The sequence below is a fragment of the Nycticebus coucang genome, chromosome 7 (assembly GCF_027406575.1).
Source record: "Nycticebus coucang isolate mNycCou1 chromosome 7, mNycCou1.pri, whole genome shotgun sequence".
Taxonomy (NCBI): domain Eukaryota; kingdom Metazoa; phylum Chordata; class Mammalia; order Primates; family Lorisidae; genus Nycticebus; species Nycticebus coucang.
In genome coordinates, this window is record NC_069786.1 from 72561292 (window position 1) to 72582842 (window position 21551).

At 46.4% G+C, this 21551-nt stretch overlaps 1 protein-coding gene and 2 long non-coding RNA genes across 5 annotated transcripts; 1 reads left to right on the forward strand and 2 right to left on the reverse strand.

The window, feature by feature from the left end:
• The first annotated feature begins 2869 nt into the window (after window positions 1-2869).
• On the forward strand, window positions 2870-6277 carry HOXD8 (homeobox D8). 3 transcript variants are annotated; one of them, XM_053598143.1, is made up of 3 exons: window positions 2870-5194; window positions 5573-5715; window positions 5794-6277. In XM_053598143.1, the coding sequence occupies exons 1-3, from the start codon at window positions 4618-4620 to the stop codon at window positions 5866-5868; spliced, it is 795 nt and encodes a 264-aa protein (XP_053454118.1). In that variant the 5' UTR covers window positions 2870-4617; the 3' UTR covers window positions 5869-6277. The 3 variants fall into 3 exon arrangements, with proteins under 3 accessions (XP_053454118.1, XP_053454116.1, XP_053454115.1); XM_053598141.1 differs by having other exon boundaries at window positions 2886-5194; window positions 5576-6277; XM_053598140.1 differs by having other exon boundaries at window positions 2899-5194; window positions 5573-6277.
• Window positions 6278-7442: 1165 nt separating this feature from the next.
• On the reverse strand, window positions 7443-11599 carry LOC128590750 (uncharacterized). The gene is made up of 3 exons (XR_008381329.1): window positions 10922-11599; window positions 9668-9768; window positions 7443-9326 (listed from the first exon to the last, which is right to left on the reverse strand). It is a non-coding gene; the product is annotated as an uncharacterized LOC128590750 (long non-coding RNA).
• Window positions 11600-13186: 1587 nt separating this feature from the next.
• Window positions 13187-15192, reverse strand: LOC128590751 (uncharacterized). Its single transcript, XR_008381330.1, has 3 exons — window positions 15091-15192; window positions 14019-14166; window positions 13187-13401 (listed from the first exon to the last, which is right to left on the reverse strand). It is a non-coding gene; the product is annotated as an uncharacterized LOC128590751 (long non-coding RNA).
• Window positions 15193-21551: the final 6359 nt, after the last annotated feature.

Here is a 21551-nt window from a genome sequence, read left to right on the forward strand (position 1 = left end):
GGAGGGAAATCCAGGGCTTACATCCGGCAGAGGTGCTGTGTACCCCCGCCCCTGAAGCCAGCCCGATACCTAGGGTTCTTTGAAAACAGGAAGAGCCAAGGTGTCATAAAGCCATCTAGCCGGCGAGACGTCTGGAGGTAATGAGTTTACAACAGGCCGGGCGCTTCGCTTTGAAACCATCTCATTTTGATGTTTGTGTTTGTTGGAAGAAAGAAAAAATGCAGACAAAACTGTGTCTTAAAGTCTGAACAATAAAATACAAACAAGATAGCGTTGGACCAAGAAGGCAGGGGCTTGCGAGCCCCCTGGGTGAAGTGTGAGCACCTAGGAAAGGAGCCTGAGAGGTAGGAAGGAAGATGTGAGATGCTTCTGATTTCTTAAATGAGCAGGGTATTATAAGTAGCCTAATGCGGGTGGCTTTTTACAATATTTTGACTATAACCATGGTCACTCTAGCTGGTTCTAGGCATAGGCACTCTATCCTGTGCTTTTAGGCATAAAATTTTGGATCAATCAGGACTTCAAAAAATTTGGACTATGGTACAACAGAAACTACAAACAGCATGGTTAATTAATACATTCTACCAAAACAAAAAAAAATAAAACAAAAATCAGCCTGTTATTTGGGAGTAGGGAGGCTAGTGATCATGGATCATTTACCCATGGGAGAGTCTCCCAGAAGTGCAATCAGCGGGGAAAAGACAAAGTTAGACCCGTTTTCACAAAAATTTTGTTCTTCCTGCAAACTTTGAAGTAGAAATATTGTTGCAATTTGTGTCTATTCACTTATAAAAGTTATAGTGGTTACACCTAAACTATAGGAAAGAATTTTTGAGAATAAGAAAAAGATTATCCTCACAGGAAACACGTACGTAAGCCAATTATCCTTTACCTTTTCAAAACTTCTAATGGAGTGCTTCAATTCAGCTCAGCCTGTGACTTGTGATATAAATTTTTTAAATCCCGTTTTTGTCCCTAGAAATTCAAACCAACACAAGCCCAGCAGGGACTTCCCAGACAGCCAGAGAGAGCCAGCAAAGAAATGGATTTGGCTTCAATTCTTCCCCAAATTGCCCAACTAAATGGGCCCGAAGCCTTAAAATTACAAAGATAAAATTAAAATATTCCTGATTTAACTGCTGAGTAATAGCTTTAAAGAAAAAAAAGGTTTGACTCCTATACCTTCTTAGTTGCCTTAGTGCCTCTCTCCTAGGAGTGGGGGGAAGACCTTTTGGCAGTTGATATTTAGAAAGTTGTGATTTTGTGGAAATCTGGCCTGTCCCATTGTTTTAAAAGGCACAGCTGGGTGATTATAGCATGGGGACCAAAGGTATCTGGCCAAAAAACGCTGGAAGCTTTTGAGAAAAGAACTACTGGAAGCTCTTGAATGTACGAATGAGAATATCTTCGGCATTCAGAAGTCCACCTTTGCTGCATTTGACTTGTCGACAGTCACCGGGATGAAGCATTACTAGTGTTAGGGGTCCAAGCCCCAAACTACAGAAGGAGCTTAGAATTGGTTTGAGACAAGAGAAGTTTTACTCGGTGGGCAGAAGATGGCATTCAGCCACTAGAGGGCGCTGTTGCTCTATTTTCTGATCTCGTAACCCGAGTTGTGGAGGAAGGTTTTGATTAAAAATATTTACAATCTCATTTTTAATCCTAAATTAGAATAAATATAACCAAATCCAAACAGCATGCAATACTAAATTCTCCAGCAATGCTTGTTAGGCATGAAATTTGGGATCAGTCAGGACTTCAGAAAATTTGGACTATGGCACAACAGAAACTATAAAACAGGTAAATTAATGCATTCTACCAAACGGAAACCTGTTAAAGCATAGATCTTATTTACAAAGTTAATCGTGCTCTTTTTTTATTCATATGATAAGCAAAATGCTTAAGTAAATTTTGAAAACTGCTTTGTCCCAAGAGGAAATACTGTGTTGTAATGTTTTCTAAAGTAGGCCTGAATGTGTAAAAATGAATTTCACATTATGTTCCTTTTTTCCCTCTAGGAGTCACACAGTTCTAGAAGATACCTCGTATTATTAAGGTCCAGGCTCTCCTATTTTTCACACATTCCATTCCAAAACCCATTCATTTACTGAGTTTTCAAACACACACGTACACATTCTAAACAGAAATAAAAAAGCACAATTACAAAGTTGGATCTAAGGCTTTATTGAAAATAATAATCTCTTAATTGGGTATTTGTAAAATTGAAGAACAAATCTTTAACTGTCAGTGCATTTGCCTTCCATTTTAAAGGAAGTTACCTGGCAATAACCAGCAGGGGAAAAAAAAAAAAAAAACGAAAACAAAAAGAATCAATCCTTCACCAACCCCACAAAAGTCTTCTTGCTAATTTAAAAATTAAATAAAACATGCCATTATCATCTCCAGATTCATTAATAATCCCTTTACCTTAACCATTTCCAGCCATTCCCTGTAGAAATAACTGAGAGTCAGACATTATTATCGTGTTATGCCTGTCCATCTTGACCTCATTTTCTCTATTTGTAAAAATGATATTCAGTTCACACCAACTGACCCCAGAATCAAGCTCATCGGCTGGCCAACCCACAAAGAATGGGGAGGGATAGTTGAAATCACTGGCCTGCAGCGTCTTTGAGGATAGGCTCTAAGTCTGGGGCTTTTAGACCTTTGCATTTGGTGTAGGAAACTGACGTGGTGTGTTTCATCTTAAGCCGAGCATCCTTAGTGAGCTCCAAGCTTGTATTCGAGGTCTGTTCCCAGGGCCTATGGATCGCCCTCAGCATACTGGGTGATCCCGATGGAAAGGGGCTCACTCAAAGAGCCCAAGAAAAAAGCTGGGTAGAGGAGGGGTAAAAAACACAACAGAGACTCATTACCTTTATAAAGGAAGAAGAGAGAAAAAGAAACGTGTGTGGGGAGAGGGTTGGTGGTGTAGTGCCAAGCAAATTTGAAGAGTTTTTAAAATCATTGCTCACAAACTACTCCGAGCCTTCGCTTTCTTTTCTTTTGGAAAAATTAGTAACTTTAAGGCCCGCACTCTGTTTTAGGTAGTTATTTTGTGGGGTTGGCGACTGAACTAGAGTCTTTAGCAGAAGACTGGAGCCGCCAGCGGCTGCCTGGAACCGGCACCTTCCGAATGCCAGCTCAGGGCAGGCGGCCCCCCACCCCCCGCGCTCCACCCGGGGCCACAGCCGCCCTGGTTTGCTGGGCGCTGGGGCTGAGGCCTAAAAGCTATGCGTCCTGCCAAAGGAAATGCCACCCACCCTAGCCTAGTCCTCTTTCCCGCCTCAGAACATTTCTGCTTGCTCTTTTAGTTACTCCCTCAGCAATGCTAATGACCCGGGCCACATTCTTCAGTCTCCCCCCCTGCCTCTGGTACTGACGTCTATCAAGGGTGAAATGATGGAAACTATATTCATGGGCATGATTTCCATTAAATATCAATTAACCTGGGAGCCTTGGCCAAGCATGCAGTGCGTCAAGGGTAACTGTACATCTCATTTCCACGAGGCCCACTCGGCTGGAAAAGAGGGCTTTGATAAGGCCAGGATTCGGGGCCATGCTTGTGGCTTTTAATCAGGGCACTTAGGCCCAAATTCAAATGCACAGTCCAGTTTGTCAACACTACTTGTCCATGTTCTACGGTCTGCACCCGTGTGTCTAGAGATGCGAAAGCCACGACCAATCCATGCTTGGCTGCTCCAAGGGGCTCAGTGAGGGAGTCATTTGCTCCGCAGCCTCCTGGGAGTGGCCTCCCTGCCTCCACCAAGTCTAAAGTTCTGCCGCGTCCCCGCCCCACCAGCTATGGCTCGCATTCCCTGGGCCCCTGGGCACCACGAGCCCTCGGCAGCGCAGGTTCATCGGCCCCCTTTAAGACCGGCGGAGGCATCTCCGGGCCGGCGTGAGGCGTCTCTGAGGAAGCAGCAGCTCGCATCTGCGCGATCCCTCCGCGTGGTTATCGCGTCCAGATAGCGCTGCGTCTCCTTGCGGCGGCGGGGTGCGAAAATGCCTCGCCGGCGCGCACCGGGTCCGCAGCTTCGGCCGCGGGGGCGAGAGCAGTGGGAGGAGGCCGCGGGGGGGGACGATGCGAGAGGTGGCAGCAAGCAGAGGGTGTTTTTTTTCTTTTCCCTCCAAAGCCGGGGTCTGTAAACCAAAGCCAAAGAGTGTCTCGGCGGGACGGGCGCACTTTTTGTCTTGTCCCGGTGCGCTCTGGGCCTCCTGGTGCCTGAGAGGAAACCGTGGAGGCAGCGGGGCAGGTCACCCGGGGCGTCGGCAATTATATTGCGGCCGAGCCGGGGCGCGCCGGGAAAGGCCGGGAGGGCGGCGGCGCGCGGGGGCTGGGCGAGGCCCCGCGACCCGCGAGGGAGGCGGTGCGAGGCCCAGGCGGCGGGCACGAGAGTTGGGCATGAGCACCCAGTAGCTGAGCGCCCGCGGCTGCCCGGCCTCAGAGGCGACAGGCGCGCGGGCAGGCAGCAACAGCAACTTGGGCAGGCGGCCCCCGGTGGCGCGAGCTGCCGCCCCAGAGGCCCCTGCGCCAGTGCGGCCGAGCGGAGGCGCGCTCCCTGCCTGCTCCGCGCCGTCTGCCTGCCCGGGGCCGCCGCCGTCGCCGCCGCCCCAATGAGTTCGTACTTCGTGAACCCGCTGTACTCCAAGTACAAGGCGGCGGCCGCGGCGGCGGCTGCTGCGGCAGCGGGCGAGGCCATCAATCCCACTTACTACGACTGTCACTTCGCGCCCGAGGTTGGCGGCCGCCACGCCGCCGCCCTGCAGCTCTATGGCAACAGCGCCGCCGGCTTCCCGCACGCGCCCCCGCAGGCGCACGCGCACCCGTCCCCGCCGCCCTCCGGGCCGGGGTGCGGCGGTGGGGGCAGCTCGGGCCCGGGCCTGGCCCAGGACTACTTCCACCCCGGCGGGGGCAGCCCGGCCGCTGCCTACCAGGCCGCCCCCCCTCCTCCTCCGCATCCTCCGCCTCCGCCGCCTCCCCCCTGCGGCAGGATTGCCTGTCACGGGGAGCCCGCGAAGTTTTACGGATACGATAACTTACAGAGACAGCCGATTTTTACGACCCAGCAAGAGGCCGAGCTGGTACAATATCCTGACTGTAAATCGTCCAGTGGTAATATTGGCGAAGACCCAGACCACTTAAATCAGAGCTCGTCTCCTTCTCAAATGTTTCCCTGGATGAGACCACAAGGTTGGGATGCATTTTTTTTTTAAGAGGGGAGAGGGGGAGAAATCTGCTTTCATCTCACGTTCTAGCTTTAAAACTCCCCTTTCCTCTCCCTCTCCCCCTCCTTTTCCTTCTTGTGTAGCCACAGTGGCTCTTATTCATAAAGTAATAACAGACTTTTTTTTTTTTAAGTGGAAACCATGTAAAGATAATGGGGACAGAATGATTGTGAAGACCTTCTCTCTGCCCCTCTTTCCTGCACACACTCTATATATTGGAGCTAAAGAGGGCTGTGCATATTTCACCCCTTAGGCCCCTGCTCCACAAACCTCCAGCAACATACAGACACCTTTACATTTTAAAAACATTTATTTCCACCCCTTTTTTGTTTGTTTTAATCAGCAGCTCCTGGTAGAAGAAGAGGAAGACAAACCTACAGTCGTTTCCAAACCCTAGAGCTGGAAAAGGAATTCCTTTTTAACCCTTATCTGACAAGGAAAAGAAGAATCGAGGTTTCCCACGCCCTCGCCCTCACCGAGAGGCAGGTAAAAATCTGGTTCCAGAACAGGAGAATGAAATGGAAAAAAGAGAACAACAAGGACAAATTTCCCGTTTCCCGGCAGGATGTGAAGGATGGAGAAACCAAAAAGGAAGCCCAAGACTTGGAGGAAGACAGAGCTGAAGGCCCGACAAATTAATTTCTACCTTTAAAGTTTTACCACAAACTATTAAAACTAATGATCAACATATGCTGGTGGACACCACCTATTTTCTTTGTTGGAAAGGACCCTCCCTGTTTCAAGCTACCTTCATGTCACTGCTCTTGAGGTTTCCGTGCTTTAAGAGGGATTTGGATGTTAAAAAAAACAGTTCTACTATGGCATAGAAGCAGTCCTTGAACTGTCCTATGAAAGGGTAATTTGATACTGACCTTGTAGCTATATTTTTATAATGGTTTAAATGTCTGAACTGGTGATTTGCCTCAACAACGTAAACTTCCTAATGAGTAGCACTAAATAATTGAATACAAAATGCTTTATTAATCAAGTGCACTTGAATATTTTAAATCTTTTCTTTGTGGTGAGTAAATTAAAAGAAGTCTATTAATTTTTTAAAATTATGGCTGCAGAATATTTGCTTTATATTATTTGATTAAAATGCATTATTTATGTGTTATTTTCTTTATGCTTTTATAATGAATTTTTCGAGTGCCTTTTGTTTACTCCTAAAAAGTGTCTTTCAGTATTTTCTAAATGTAATATCTCGGGGGAAAAGCCTGGGCCAAATATTTGAGAAGCACATGTTAGCTGAAGAGTGTAATATGTAGTTCCAGCTCTGCAATTTCCTTAAACTTCAAGAAAAGATTAGGCCAGAGAACGTCAAAGTTAACATTTAATCATTTTTTATAGTTCATACAAATTATGACAAATAATCTAGAGTGCATGAATACTTTGAAAAACCAATTACAACATTTTCACTCATTAACTTTTCACTCTGGCAAGTCGTTTTGTAGAATTAATCTCATTTCTCAACTTTCGTTTTGAACTGCGCTTGTAATAGCCTGAAATCGCTGTCTTTTTGGAGTGGCTGCTGTTGCTGTGACTCCGTTTTTTTCAGTACTTGCCATAGTCATATTTCTTTCGCTGTGTTCGCTCACAGCTCGCTCGCTCGTTTTAAGGCAGCTTGGCTTGCGTATTTCAGATGTCGGTTGGTACGTCTTCTGCTGTTCTTCAGGAAAACGATGGCCTCATTTATTTGAAACAAGCCTTGAGAGCAAATGCAGAAAATTCTGAGTGTAAACAACCGCTCCCAAACATAGCTAGCTGCTTAATAAAGAAATGAATCTCTTTCCAGAAGTAGTGTCTTTAAGCGCCGCAAATGCCCTCATTCCCCCTACTTACTAACAGTCGCCTGGGCTCAAGAAAAGGATTCTCACTCCAGGCTTCTGTTTGCTAAGAAAGGGGTGGTGGTGTACACATCCAGCTCAGTTAAAAAAAAAAAATTGCAGCCGTGGCCCCCTCTCATTCCTGAGAGGGCTGGCTCAGCTATCCTTGCTTCATCTTGCTCTAAATAATCTTGCCGAGATTCTGTGAAAGCTTTGAACCTCAAAAAGGACTCAAGTTGTAGGTCCAGTGGGAAACGACCCAGAGTCCAGGTTACACCACAGCTTATTCCACTGAGCCGGCACTGATGCTGGGGTTTGGCATCTGTTATTAACAAGATATCCATTTTCCACTCCAGGCAGCTCCTGCAGCTGCCATTTTGCAGGGAAAGGGAGGAGGAACGGGAGAAGGAGAAAAGAGGAGAAATTCCAGTTAAGTAAAATTTATCCCTGAAAAAGAGAAATTATCTTTATTGAGTAGACATTGAAGAGCTCTCTGCTTTTTCTAGCCACAGTCATTTTCAAAGAGGCACATTTTAATTACCCAGAATGACTTTTATTGAACAGGTAAGAAAATGGAATCCTATAGTTTCTGGCCAGGTTAACCCCCCAAGGTGTTGACGGCTGTGCCTTTGGTTTCACTACTGCAGAAATGTTGGCAGGAACTGGTTGGAAGGGAAGCCTGGCTTTCCACCCTGCGAAGAGGCCATGGCTGTGACATTCGCTGATCTGAGCCAGGAAAGACAATTTTAAGTCACAGGCAGCCCAGCAGGACTTAAACATTTGCACTTCAGGAGACAGCTGCAGACTTGAGTGCTACATTTGGGAATGTTTTGCTCTGTCTGAGATTCTAATGTTCCCTCCTGCAGAGCAAGGATGTAAAGGGCTCCAATGCAAACCATCCAAAGACCAGTGGCAGCTAAATTCCAGCCCTGGATTTAAGGGACTCCTCTGTACCTTCAAATAACTCCCTGTCTCCTCCTCAAGGGTGCTTCCCTAATATCCCTTTAACAGTCCTTTAAATGATTGTGACAAGACTTTCAGGTGAAGGATCTAGTGCACGGCAGGTGTAGAAATCATGGAGAAAAGGGAAGTAAAAATGCCATTTCTTCAGCATACTATGCTGTTCTGGAAGTGTTGTACCTTCTTTCCCAGTGGGCCCTCTACACTGTGGTAAAATCATAGTTCACATACAGATAAAGTCTCTGTTGCAATAATTGTTATATTTGAGAATATGAATTTGTACAGATGCATAGATTACACACAGTGTTAATTATAAAGGTAGGTATACTACACGTTTCCTTCTGTAGCTAGGAAAAACATATAGATTTGTCTTCAAATAAAGACTTTGGGAAATTACACATCACACATTGGCCACCTTTCTTCTTACATTAACTAGACATCTCCATCCCCCATCATGGTGTTTTCATGCAGAAAGACTGGCAATGACTTGCGCATGAGATGCCCTTCTAATTGGCTCAAATCTGTTAACATCCAAGCGCTGAGGCATCAAGTAAACATTTTTGCTGCAGAAATTTGCATAAACCCAGGCAGAGCTTTTTGGCTCTGTACTAGGACAATTTGCTTAGAGATTTCTATAAATGATTTAGGGAAAAATCGGACTCTCCACTCTTAACACTGAAGGAAAGAACCAAGCCTTTGGGGTGATTTAGGCTCTCAGATTGCAAGGACCAGAAACAAAAGAGGGTGTGGGTCTCAATGGTTTCTAGAGAAAAGTCAGTTCAGATGTGCCGTTTTGTGAGGTTCCACAAAGCCCAGAATATCGCTTACCTTTGCACAGGGAAAAAATTCAAATATGGCTGCTTTTTCAAAGCAAAGAGTTTCTTCCCAGCCCACATTCCCCAAGCTAAAAAGGAGGATCATTAAGTTCCATTTGTATTTAAGTAGACAGGGAAAGAACAATGAAGCAAATTGACTATTGAGATTATTTCTCAGAAAATCTTGTAAGTGAGCAAACTGTTTGCTCAGTTCCATATGTATATACCAGGAAAGTGTTCCGGGCTTGGGAGACCCCAACAACTTGCCCCCATTTGCTTGTGCATTTAAAAATATTGTTTTATTCTTTTTTTTTTTTTTTTTGGCCTGGGGCCGGGTTTGAACCCACCACCTCCGGGTATATGGGACAAGCACCCTACTCCTTGAGCCACAGGCGCCACCCTACTGTTTTATTCTTAAATGCAAAAGGTATTGCTATTCCATATCCAAGCTTGCTGTTTCCTCTGCTTTCCCAGTGTTTGCTGAATCCTTGGGCATCTAGGGAGTGGACAGGAGAAGAAAGAGAAAATTTCAATAGATGCTCACTGCTGCTGTGGTTCCCTTCAGCAAAGTTAGGGCCCACTAGCTTTTTCTGGAAAGAAAATGACTTTTGCTGACAGATGGCAGCAGAAGTCCTTTAATCAAAAACACTCAAGGTCATTGGAACTTTTTCAAGGAATACAAATGGCCTGCTCCCAAACATACTACATCCACTGTAGGGACTAGAACTGGGTATGAAGATGTTAATAGCAGAGAACTTATATGCAGATATCTGATGTGAATATTTATAGACATCAGAAACCTAAAGATTGTTGGAAGGACTTGGCATGGGAAGTTACCTCTTTCAGTCAGGTTCTGAAGCTGAGATGGCCATGCGCATGAGAATTCTGGAGGCCAGCCAAGGACATTTACTATCAGGGGGAGATCACCAGAGCAGCTTCTGTGAGGAATACAAACGGAATGTGATGCCTGCTTTTGAGGAAAAAGAATTTTTGTTTCTAAGCTGATCTGGGGGCATCACTCTTTTCCTGAACAAATGAAACCCTTCCCTTCAGTATTGCACTGAGCAGGCTTTTCAATGGACTAACTCTCTAGGAACCAGCAGGAACTAGAATTAAATTCCATAAAAATGAGAATTGTTCTTAGAGGGGGACCTAAAACTACAGTTTTGGAAGAGATCCAGAAGTGTTGCTTCTCCTTTAATCCAGACTAACCAGAGGATGTTTCTGTGGAGATAAAGTCCAGGCAGTGGGTTCTCAAAATGGTATTTGGGAGAGGTTGGCTAGTAGCTAAAACCATTTCCGGCCCCTTTGAACTGGTTGGTGACTCTCCTACCACAGAAACTCCAGGAAATGGAAGAGACCCCAATTTACGATAGGGGAGTGCTCGCTTTCTTGGCCTGCAGAGCCCAGGTTTTCTTTCCAAGATCGCTGGGGCTGGATTGCACTGAGATGAGATGAGGAAAAAGCGAAAATGCTCGGCTGTCCTTCTAGGCCAGCCTTTTCGTACAGGGAGGAGAGCAGAAGCCGTGACTGGCATATAGGGAGAGGTGTGTGTGTGTGTGGGGGGGGTGCTGTAGGGATTGTCTCTCCAGCCCTAGAGCCGTACAGGCACTCATTCTCCTTCCGTGACATAGGCCAACTGCGCACAGGTTTTGGGCAATGCCAAAGCAAATAATTCCTAGAAAAGTGAGAGAGAGAGAGAGAGAAGGGGAGAGAGGGGGTAGAAAAAAAGAAAGGAGGAGAGGAACAGAGAGAAAGAGGAAAGCAGGGAGGAAGGGGAGAGGGAGGAGGAAAGAAAGAGGAAGAGAAAAATAGAGGAGGAGAGGAGAGGGGAGAGAGAAAGAGAGAAAAAAACATGGCGCTTGCGAGCTGTATGTGCAAAATCCGCAAGGAATTGCAGTAAATTCCTTTTTGTTTGAAGAAAATTTACAACTTGGTAATAGACCTTTTTATGACCTATTTGCGGTCGTCATTGGCTGCGGCTGGTCATGTGCAGGCGCCGCTCGCCTTCACGGCCTTTTTCCTGATTTCCCAGGCGAATTTCCCCCCCGCATTCTCCTTTCCCAGAGCCTCACCCCCTCTTTTTCTAACCTTTGTCTCTGCAGAGGTGGGCTCCAGTCGTCGGCTGCGGGATTGCGGAGTCCGCGGCGACCTCGGCTCCCTCCCGGCGCCTGGCCTAGCCCACCGCCGCTCGTTCAGTCTGCGCCGCTGCCTCCTTCGGAGCCGGTGGGGAGCCCGGCGGGGAGCTCCAAAGGAGCCTAGGGCGCCAACCCCCCGCCGGCGCCACACCGCCTGCTCCAAGCAGAGGGCCTGCTCGGCGGCGTGGCAACCGCGCGGTTCCGACGCGGTTCCTTCTCCCACATGAGCGGGTCCCTGCAGCTTGGGGAGAGTGCAGCTGGGCAGCACCTAATGGATTACAGCAGCCGCTCGGGCCGACCGCCGCCTCCAGCTCGGCAGCCTCCGGGTAAGAGTCGCTCCCTCCGCGTGCGCCAGCACTGCCACCAAGAAGCTCTGGGAGCCGACACTTTAGGCAGATCGAAGAGCCATGTCTGCTCCCCTACATTTCCTCGGGACCTGAGGGTTACTGTCTGTTCCCCCTTCCCCCTAATCACTCCATCCCTAGGTTGTCCCCTGGGGCCCAAGGTTGGATCTGGGTGGGCTCAGAAGTCCAAGGTGGAAGCCACATTTCCTCTAGAGATTCTGAGAGTTGGGAAGATACAGGATCCCAGTGTCTACATCGACAGCGCCTCATTCCTTCCATGGGTAGAGTGTGTAGGTAGTTCCTAGACATCTCAGCTTTGCAGAGGGTCACTAAAGGCACCCTGTAGTATAGAGCAGTGGGGTTTTGCGGTTTTTCTGTGGTCAGAGGTACCTGAGAGGCTAACAGGTGTTTTTCGAGGGTGGGGCTTGGGGCTGGTATGGGGGTGGGGTGGATTCTATGTTACCAGGGTATGCTTGATGTTTCAATCTAGGCTTTGGGGAGTGAGGCAGGCTAATTTCTAGGGCTTATGGTTTATTGGGCCTTGTGTATGAGATGAAATTTTAAATATTTTAAGTGTTTCTCTAGTTCTTACAGAATTTTAAAAACAACTCTAGATAGATTCCTCACGCATTTGATAATCTTTCAGGTTATTTTGCATTACTTTATGTCACAAAAATGAATGCATGTTTGGGGAGGTAATAGTATCAGAATATCTAGTGCAAACGATAGGAAAAACACAATAGACATTTCAGAAATTAGAAAAATCTCTAACTTTAGACATTTCATGTTTCTTATATGACAGAATGGGGGAAAGAATAGATTGCTTTCATCTTTAAATGTATTGGTGGGTTTTCTTTCTTTCCTTTTTTTTTTCTTTCTTTCTCTTTTTTTCCCCCAACAATAAATATTGCATAGCAACATTTTTTTTATAGCAACATTTTTTTCACGGACTTCAAAACCATTGCATTGAAATGCATGCATGAAAGAAAACCCTTTGCGGGGGGGGGGGGGGAGGAAGCTATTTTCTCTCACTGATTTTGAACAGCAGTTGAGGATGCAGTTTGCAAATTCTATTGCCAAGTCTCTCCTGAACATGATGGGAAATATGAAAACCTTTAGACAATCTGCCGCATTGCGCATGAGACTGGCGAATGGCAGGGTGTGTCCCCAAAGTACACAGGGGCAAATCCTAACTTACTGTTTCTTTAGATATTCCAGTGTAACAATGTTGACCCTAAAGAAGTTTACCAACAATAAATGCCATCTTTGTAGAAAGGCATTTTTAGTAATTAAAGATGGAATCATGCTCGTTTCAAAATGAAGGTCCATGATATGCGGCCAGTTGACGTCTGCAGAATTGACCTGGATCACTAACTCTGATCACTATTCACAAATAAGAAACTTGGAGTGTTTGTATTTTGTAACTATTTCTCTAGTACTAGTATGGTGCAATAGCCGTTGGCATCATTCTTTGAAATGGGTAAAAAGCATTTCCTATTGAAAAGCAGGCCATTGGACCACATTCGTAGGCCCTACTCTGGCAGCTGTGGAGCTAGAGGTGTGGCTGGGACCAGGGCGAAGGTGGAAGGGGGAGAGGGTATTTCAGAGCTTCAGTCCCTGTTTCTTGGGTTCTGTGGCTCAGTGGACTGGAGGGACTAAGAACTTGGGCCGATTGTGGGTCCAGTTATGGGGGGCAGTGGAGGTGACGTATGTCATGAGTAGATATGGAGGACTGATAGGCTCTTTGAAAGCACCCAGGTAGCATTAAGAGCTTATTAGAACGAAATGGTCGATTGCATGCAGTGGAATAAATAATCCGCAAATCTTATTTGAACTCAGACCATTTAATTCACAAGGAGAACTAGTTTCGCGCTATTGCCACTGCCGGAAATGCCCCCATTGTCTGTTAACCCAATGAAAAAGAAAAGAAACATAATAAAAACCACTGGGAACCCAAGAGCTGAGAAGCCCGGAAGTCTAACTTCCAGGGTCCCTGACTTGAATCTCTGTGGGTTTAAAGATCTAGGAGCCAATACCTGGTGCGGGCCTTGATGTTAACAGGTCAGGATGTGAGCTGGGCTTTCGATCTCTGTGAGGACCAAGAAAAATGGCGAAGCTCGAAGTCATAAATGTGGTAAAACACCAGGGTTGAAAATCAAATGTATTTTCCTGTCGGATGTTCTTTCAAATAAGCATACGGTATTTCGGCAGAGTTCTGTTTTCTGAGCCCGAGAGGCAGGGGAAATCGGAACAAAGACAGTATTTCACCCTGGACTGGCAGGCAGCTGTTAGAGGTATTTACGGCCTTGCCGCATTGCGGCGGCCAGGGCGGCCAGGCAGGGTATGTGGGGGTACCGGAAGCTGAGGGGAGGCCACCAAGAATCCAGAATTTCAAGTTAAATTCCATTTAGGGTCACTTTTTCGGGAACTGGTGTGAACAGATACCCTTTCTAGGGACTGCTCCCGTAGATTGGATAGTTCTCCAGAATAAGGGAGTAGTTTTGCTCTCTGAACATTGCGTCGGTCTTAATGAACAACTCAGAGGAAGCAGTGCCCTAGATGTGAAATTTCTGATCCAAATGACATTGAAAGTGTTCGTTGGCAACTTAGAGATTCTGTTGGTTGGGGGAACAGGGCTTGCAAATCAAAAAGGACAATTGAGGCTTTTAATCAAGTCCCTCTCCCCACCTAACGAAAAGTATGTACCTCCTTCCTTGAGGTGGGGCTTCCAAGCTCCTTTGCAGCTAGGCGTAAGCCGCGGGCACAGCTCAGTGCCCCGCAGCGCCTGCCCTGCACGCTTCCCAGGCGTTCAGCGCATGTGCAGTGACATGGCCCAGCCCCGGGATTCGACTGGCTGCGCACAGATAGGGGGAGGAGGTACAGTGGACTCAGAACAGGGAGCTATAACCTGACATAACCCGGTATCTCCATTACCACCTCCCTCAAGATTCGCTACTCGTCTTTCCTTTATTTCCGTCTTCCCTCTAAATATAACCAAACAGCTCAGCCCTTGATTGCATCATTTTCAATCATCTTGACTGGCCACCCCGCCCCAATTTAAATCTTTTCGTTAGAAATAGGCTGTAAATACGAGCTAAGGGCCACAGGAAACAGAATATTCTTTCCAGGTATATCAGGGAAGCGTATACATTTTCTCAGTCTGGTGGTTCTTCTGTGGGACAAGGCCCTTCCTCTTGGCGCCTATTCAAACAGCCAAACTTCGGGCCAATCCTTAAGTCTGACCATTCCCGGATCTTGTTACGCCAACTCAGCCGTTCCAGGGCTGAGCTGGGGAGGCGGGAGCGAGCGGCCCAGAGGACGGTAATTAAATAAATAAATAAACAAACGGACAAACTGGAGGGATTTTCCTCGGAGGCTACCCTAATTAATGTGGGATACGCGCTTCTGGACCACTAGCTTGTAGTCTGTGCTGGGGGTGGGGTAAGAAGCGGCTTCGGGGCCCTCTCAACTCCTTCCAGCTGCCCCAGGGGACACAGTAGGACGAGCCTCCGGTGCTGCGAGACTTACACCCGCCCGAGGAAGTCCCCGGCCTCAGATTTCCCGGCCTGATTTTCTCTTCCTACTCAGCTCTCTCGCGCCTTGTCCAGGAGGAGGCGCTATAGGACAAGCGTCTCGCTGGTTGCCGCGGCGCGGCAAATGCGGACCTGGGCGGGCGAGAGCGGAGGACACGTGACCCGCCCCTCCTCCTCTCTGCCCTCTACCTCCGCGGAAAAGTGTGTTGGGCCCTGGACCTGGGTCGGCGGTGTGCTGAGCTCACCCTCCGGGGATCAGTTCTCCGGGCCCGCAGCAGAGGCTCCTAGGTCCAGGACTTTAGTAGCCGTTGTGGGTTGGCAGGCCATCTCGCTTTCTCCGTCCTCCCGGAGAGGGCGCGATTTCTTCGCGCAGCGCTCCTAGAAACAGGCAATTAGACCTGAGCAAGCTGCCCTCAATCACCATAATCGCGACTAGCCTTTTCCTGCTGGGACTAGCCTGTTTCTGCTATTATCTTGTCTAGATTTCTGGTGCGCAGGATGGGCAACTTTGAAAAGTACAGCCTTTTGTGACACCTCTAGTAGGGCTTACTGGACTTAATAGGCCTGGGTCTTGGAACTCCCCGAAGACTCTGAAAGCCCAGATAAATCCCAGTTACTGTGCATCTTGAGAACTACTCAAATGGGAATCTGTTCTTGTCCACACTGCCTGCCCACCCTTCTACCACCACGCCCTTGGCGGGCTCCATGGGGCATTCCTTGCACTAATTTAACCCCTGGGCTCTGATCCAACTCCCTTGAGCCTCCATTATCTCTTGGCAATGCGGTTTTTGTCCTCCTCTCCTTACTCAAGGGCAATGATTCTTATTGAAGGCCTGTATCTGAATCTCTCTCCTTTATAATGCAGGTTTCTAGCTCCCACCCCAGACTTACCGCATCAGAATGTCCAGCCATGGCACCCAGAGACTTGCATTTGGTAAACACTCTTTTTGCCCAAGGCAATTAGGACATGCACTTATGTTTGAGAACTACTGGTCAAGATCTGTCCTGCTTCTTGTATGGTTCTTTGTTCTCCAGAGACCAAGTTCCTTTCTGCCTCTACAATTAGTCATCTCCCAGAGCTCCTGGGCCTCTGTCTATGACTGTGGTTTTTAAGTTCAGTATTCTATAGGCTGAGTGATTTCTTCCATTTTAGCGCAGGGGACATGGAGCCCTTTGCTTTTGGCTTGAAGATTTCAAAGTGAGCAGGTGCTGGTTTCAGAGTATTTGAGGTTCAAAAATCATACTTTGACATTTACCTGCTGTGTGACCTCGGTCAAAGTCTCAAGACTTGTTCCTTCATTTGGAAAATAGGGATTATAAGAGTACCTTCAAGGTTATGAGAGTATTTACTTAAACAGCACTGTTATGTGTCAGGCATTATTCTAACTGCTTTACATACTTTACTGGTTTAAGTACTTAAACTAGTGTTTTAGCACAAAAGAAGCATCCAATATAATTATAATTTTATTATTATTATTATTTCAACCCTAAATTTTTAGAGCCAAAAAAGACCTGGCACACTCATTAAATCCTTGAATTCTATAGAGGACTGAGGCTTGGTCACACAGGAAGTACCAGACTCAGGAGAACATAGTTCAGACTCTATCCTATTGCTATTGTGGGCCTTACAGTCGTGGTCCCTTGCACCTAAGTGTCTAGCACTTACATGTATCAGGGCTCACTTAGGTGGAAAGTAGCCCTAGCTCCTCAGTGGGCAGATGTCAGGTAGGGAAAAACCCAACACCACAGAAGCACATCTTTCACTCCTATAAAGGGCTTCAGGTCTTTCTAAAGGGCAGGTCTCACTGTCCAGCTACTGCAGCCCCTTCTTATGACTACTCTGTCCTCCTACCAATCACACCCGAGGTTGACTGGTTGTTTGTTCCTCTTCTATAGCCTTGCCTAGGACCTTCTTCAGTGTCTTAAAATCTAGGTCAGAATGGAAAAGCACAAGACCAATGGACAGGGACAGAGGAAGCCAGAGAGCCCCACCCCCACTTATCCCAACTACTCCCCACCCTTTAATCTGTTAGTGTCCCAAGATCTGAGCTCTTGGGCTGCAGCTGAGGCTCAACTCCCAACTTCAGCCACAGTGGTAACAAGGTGTATCTTAGAGAGACTTTCTCTCTCAAAGTCTCCTCAACCCTTTTAATTCTTTGAAATTCTTTGCATCTTTTATGAAGAGTTGTGTAAATACTCTTACAGGCCACAACTCCCACACATATATATACTCTGCAACCAAATTTCACCCTCATAGCTCTGGCTTCCATGAATTCTGCCTGTGGGCCTTTTTCATGAGGGCCTTCATAGCCCTTGGGCAAGCTGCTTCTCTTGTCTCAACTAGAAGACCTCCTGGGTCAAAATTTCTTTTAAAACATACATAGTTCCTCTGCTACAAACTGTGCCAGGCAGAGTTCTACCCACAGCTTAGCCATTCTTAATTCTTGTGCCATCTAACCTTGGTTCTCCTATTGTTTAGATAGCCAACTCAGCCCCTGCTCTTCTTGGGACCAATTGAGTCTTTTTTAGCCCCTGCTTTAAGGCCCCAAACACCCAAACAAGGGCTTTTTTTTTTTTTTTTATCATCTCTCACTCACTATTGGCCTTTTCCTTTGGGGTCAATCTTCCTCCCAGAGGACCTCAAGCCAGAGCTCCAGCTCCGATGAGTGACTCTATTGTCAGGGGTATGGGGGTGGAGAGAAGTTGTCCTTTTCAGTAATATTGTGCCAGAAATACAGTCAACATTTTCCCCCTGCTTAGCCCTCAGTCTATGTCCTTTCCCACCTGCCCTTGGCCAGAGAGTGTATCCAAAGCCCCCCACCTATGTTTTCTGGTTTAAGAGGAGAGCTCTACCACCTTCAGGTAACAAGACTCTTTAAGAGCCGAAATAAAGTATTCTTTCCTGGGGCAAAATAGAATGGGTACTGTATTCTTTCCTGGTACCATTAGAATGGGCAGAAAGCTAACCTGTATTACATGTGGAGTAGAACTGCTGCCTCCTGGGACCCCTTTAGGCCCTTCTTTTTCCTGGAAGGTGCTCTGGTTTCTGGAACAGGAGAGCCTTATAGGGAAGGTACCCTGCTTCATGGGAACTTCCTAGGCAGGAATTCTTAGGAGTGGCTCTTTTTAGTCAAATGGGGGAGGAACAGTACTCAGAGTCCTATAAATTAACTCCTTACAGGTTTTGAAGAAGGCTCAACCTCTCCTCCCCCACCACCTCTTCCATTTCTACCCCTATCATTGAATGTCCTTAGGAGACCCTTAACAAATAGGTACATGCTAGCTCTCCTCTTCCCATTGCTTAGCTTCTCTTGCCCATTCCCACTCTCTTTCATGCATAGAAGCCCAAGAGGAGGGGAGGAGACAGGGGAAGCCGGGGGAACAAGGGCAGATAATAGGAAGAGGGGCAGTTACTTTCCTCAATCACTTTGCCATGCTAGCCTAAGATCAGAAAATAAATAAAGATGTCTGCCTTAATGTATTCTTTTCTTTGCTCCTGTTCCTTACTCATACCTACTTTTTTCTTACTGTTTAAATATATAGACTGTGTATTTTTATCTTGTTGTGTAAGTCACAGTGAAGGCTGCAAGCAAGTCTCAATCACCATCCTTCATCACCATTTATTCAAAAAATATCTGCTGAGCCCTGACTAGGCACCAGGCACTGTTCCAAACACTTTTTCTCTTCAGCCTCCCCTTTTTAAACTACACTCCCATATAAAGCTCATTGAAATTGCCTAGAAAGTAATATAACCTTTGATTAATTTATTTATTAAATTACATAAAAATAAATTTCAACATCTCAAATTTTGATTTTTTTTTTACAGGGGATTAACAGGGATTAATGTCAAAGTTGGTCACCTAGTGCTAACAGAATCAGAAAACATGTTTTGAAGAATTGATCTTTACACATTTTAAAAAACAGATTCTACCAGCTATAAAAGAAAAATATCCCTCTAATAAAACAGGAAAGGGGGAAGTGGATGCCTACATTCAAGCTAACAGCCCCCTGCTTTGTACCTAATGAGAGTCAAATCAGGAAATGGGTTTGGAAATGCAGGTAAAATGGATGCAAAGAGATCTTTGTTCAGATCTTTCTTTTATGGGCTTGATGGGACTTTTTTTTTTTTTGTAGTTTTTGGCCGGAGCTGGGTTTGAACCCACCACCTCCAGCGTATGGGGCTGGCGCCTACTCCTCTGAGCCACAGGCACCACCCTTGATGGGACTTTCTGATGGGAACTGTTGCAACCAATCTGGTTTAGAAATCATATGTGTGTGTGCTCTACAAATCTTATTCATTATTTTTATCATATTAGTCAAAATCACACATTTTCATATTGTTTGGTGGCAACTCTGGCAGGCTATTGAAGGGGCTTGAGAGGGTCAGTTCTTTTTTTATTTATGCCCCTCCTTAAGAGCTGGGGGCATCTTCCTGCCTACCCCCAATCTTCCCACTTCCCACCTCCCCCAAGCAAAGAATGCCACATTCTACTACGGAGCCGCCTCAGACCCAAGCTCTTTTTCTTGGCTTTCTCAGCAGGATGAAGGTGTACTCCCCACTCCTGTCTAGGCTCTACCTCTGGTGAAAGCATCAATGTTGGGGAGAGGGGAGTCCTCCTAAAGATCTCACCCAGGTTTGGGTTCACCACTGAGCCCTGAGCCCTGTGGTTGGGGGCACTGCAGGAGTGGGGACATCTGACTTCCTGGGCTTGTATTCCTGGAGAGCTTCATTTGCTTCCTCACACCCTGTTTCTTTCACACCAGGGCTGTTTTATTGTTTTATAACCTTCTTTAGAGCTTCAGTTGCTAAAGATTCTGAGGGGGCTATTCTCTACTTTCTCACTTTACCAAGTATTAAGTCTTGCTGTTTTAAGCAGTTTGGTCACTTGCAAAGGTTTTCCTTTCAGATCTAAGCAAATTATAGAAAACTCTAGGCAAGTGGTTACTTTCAGCTTTCACCAAGCCTGTCCACAAAAATACAGAGGGAGCCAAGTGTTAATTCCAACTGCCACCTTCAGCCCCAAGCCCACCCAGCCTCTTCCTAACTTTTCTCTATTGTAACTTGAACAAAATCTCAAATAAATTCCAACCTCTTTTATAAATGAGTTAAGAAGTTGCCTTTGATTTTCTCTTTATCGCATCTAGAACTAGGAAATGATTGAAATAAAGGGGTTAATGGTACTCACAGTGAATGCAGCCAAAGAATCATAAGACATGCCCACCAACCAGCCTTTTCCAAATAGCACTATCTCCCAACTTAAACAGCCTTCTCTGAAAAGATGCTATTTGAAAAGCTCAGGGTATTGATATGAATATGACCTCCCTTGCATCCTGGATATTTAGAAGTATTTAAATCTGAGGGAACAGTTGCAGTGAACCTTTATTTAGTGAATAAAAGTTTAAAGCCAAAGGTTATTTATGGTTCTGCAGAGATAGGACCTGAGTGGCTATTTACAAGCACGTGATTCCAATAAACTTTGTTTTATGGCTTGAGAGTTGACAAGCCAAAATATAATTCCCACCATAAATTAGGTTAAGAGCATACAAGTGCAGATGCTTGGTTCCTGGAGCAGTGATAGGAAAGTGAGAGGCTCCAACCAGCGCCGGCTAAGGAGACAGTTCTACTCCCAGCTCCCCTGCCCACTAGGAAAGAAAAACAGTAAGTTACTTATTAATTTTTCCACAACAACTCCAGAAGTGGGGGATTCTTCTGTCTGGACTTTTCTGCCTGGGGTAGGGAGAAGTCCCATCGAAGTTCATTCTAATTTTAGTCTAACCCTAAATTAACAAAAAGAATGAGAATCTCAGTTTTCTCTCCCTTCTGGACGTGGACAGTTAAAAACTGAGGGCTCCCATCTCACAAGAGGGACCTACTGTCTCTCTCCTCCCCATGATGGAGCATCTGCTTCAGAAGTGGAATAAAATAGGGGTAGTCTTGGTGGGGGGAAAATGAGGGTGAAGATGACCCTGCCTCTGAGATTTCTGAGCAGCTTTCTGTCCTAGAATGAAACTGGAGAAGACTGAAAACTTGAAACTGGACACAAGCCCCTAGGACGACCACTGCTTTGTGAGATTGGTTTTGTTGGCTTTACAGCAGAAATGCTGAAAAATTGATGTCATACCCATAGAGCTGGATAACAATCTAAAGCATTGCCATTCACCTTTAAACTCATTGATTTTCCTCCTCCTTGGTTATCATTTGGGTCCTTATTTCCCCCTGGAAATTGCTCTTTGTTTTGAAATGGAGCAGAAGTGAGAAGGCAAGTCCCAGCCATGCCTGATTCTTCTTTAGGGAGGATAAGAAGGTGGGGTGGGGGGTGGAGTACTGCTTGGGGCAGAGGAATTTGAAACCAACCTGAAAGTGGAAAAGGGAGCTGAATTGCTCCCAGTGTCAGAAAGACAGGAGATTGGGATGGACCAACTACTCCCTCCCGAGTGGACCTGCACCTACCCAGCCTGTTTGTGCAAAAGGAAACACACAAAGGCCCATTTTCCCCCTCGCTTCCCGTTTTCCCACTGGGGAAACACTGTTACGGGCAGCCTGAGTCGGGCCAAACAACCAGTAAGGTTTTGCCCAAGGGTGCGTGGAGTGGGGGATGTGATGGGCACAGAAGTCTGTCATAATCTTCGCTCTGTCCTTGAGGACTGCAGTCTCTGGCTCCGTGGAGAACTTTGCGCGGTTCCCGGGGGGTGGGCACCTGAAGCA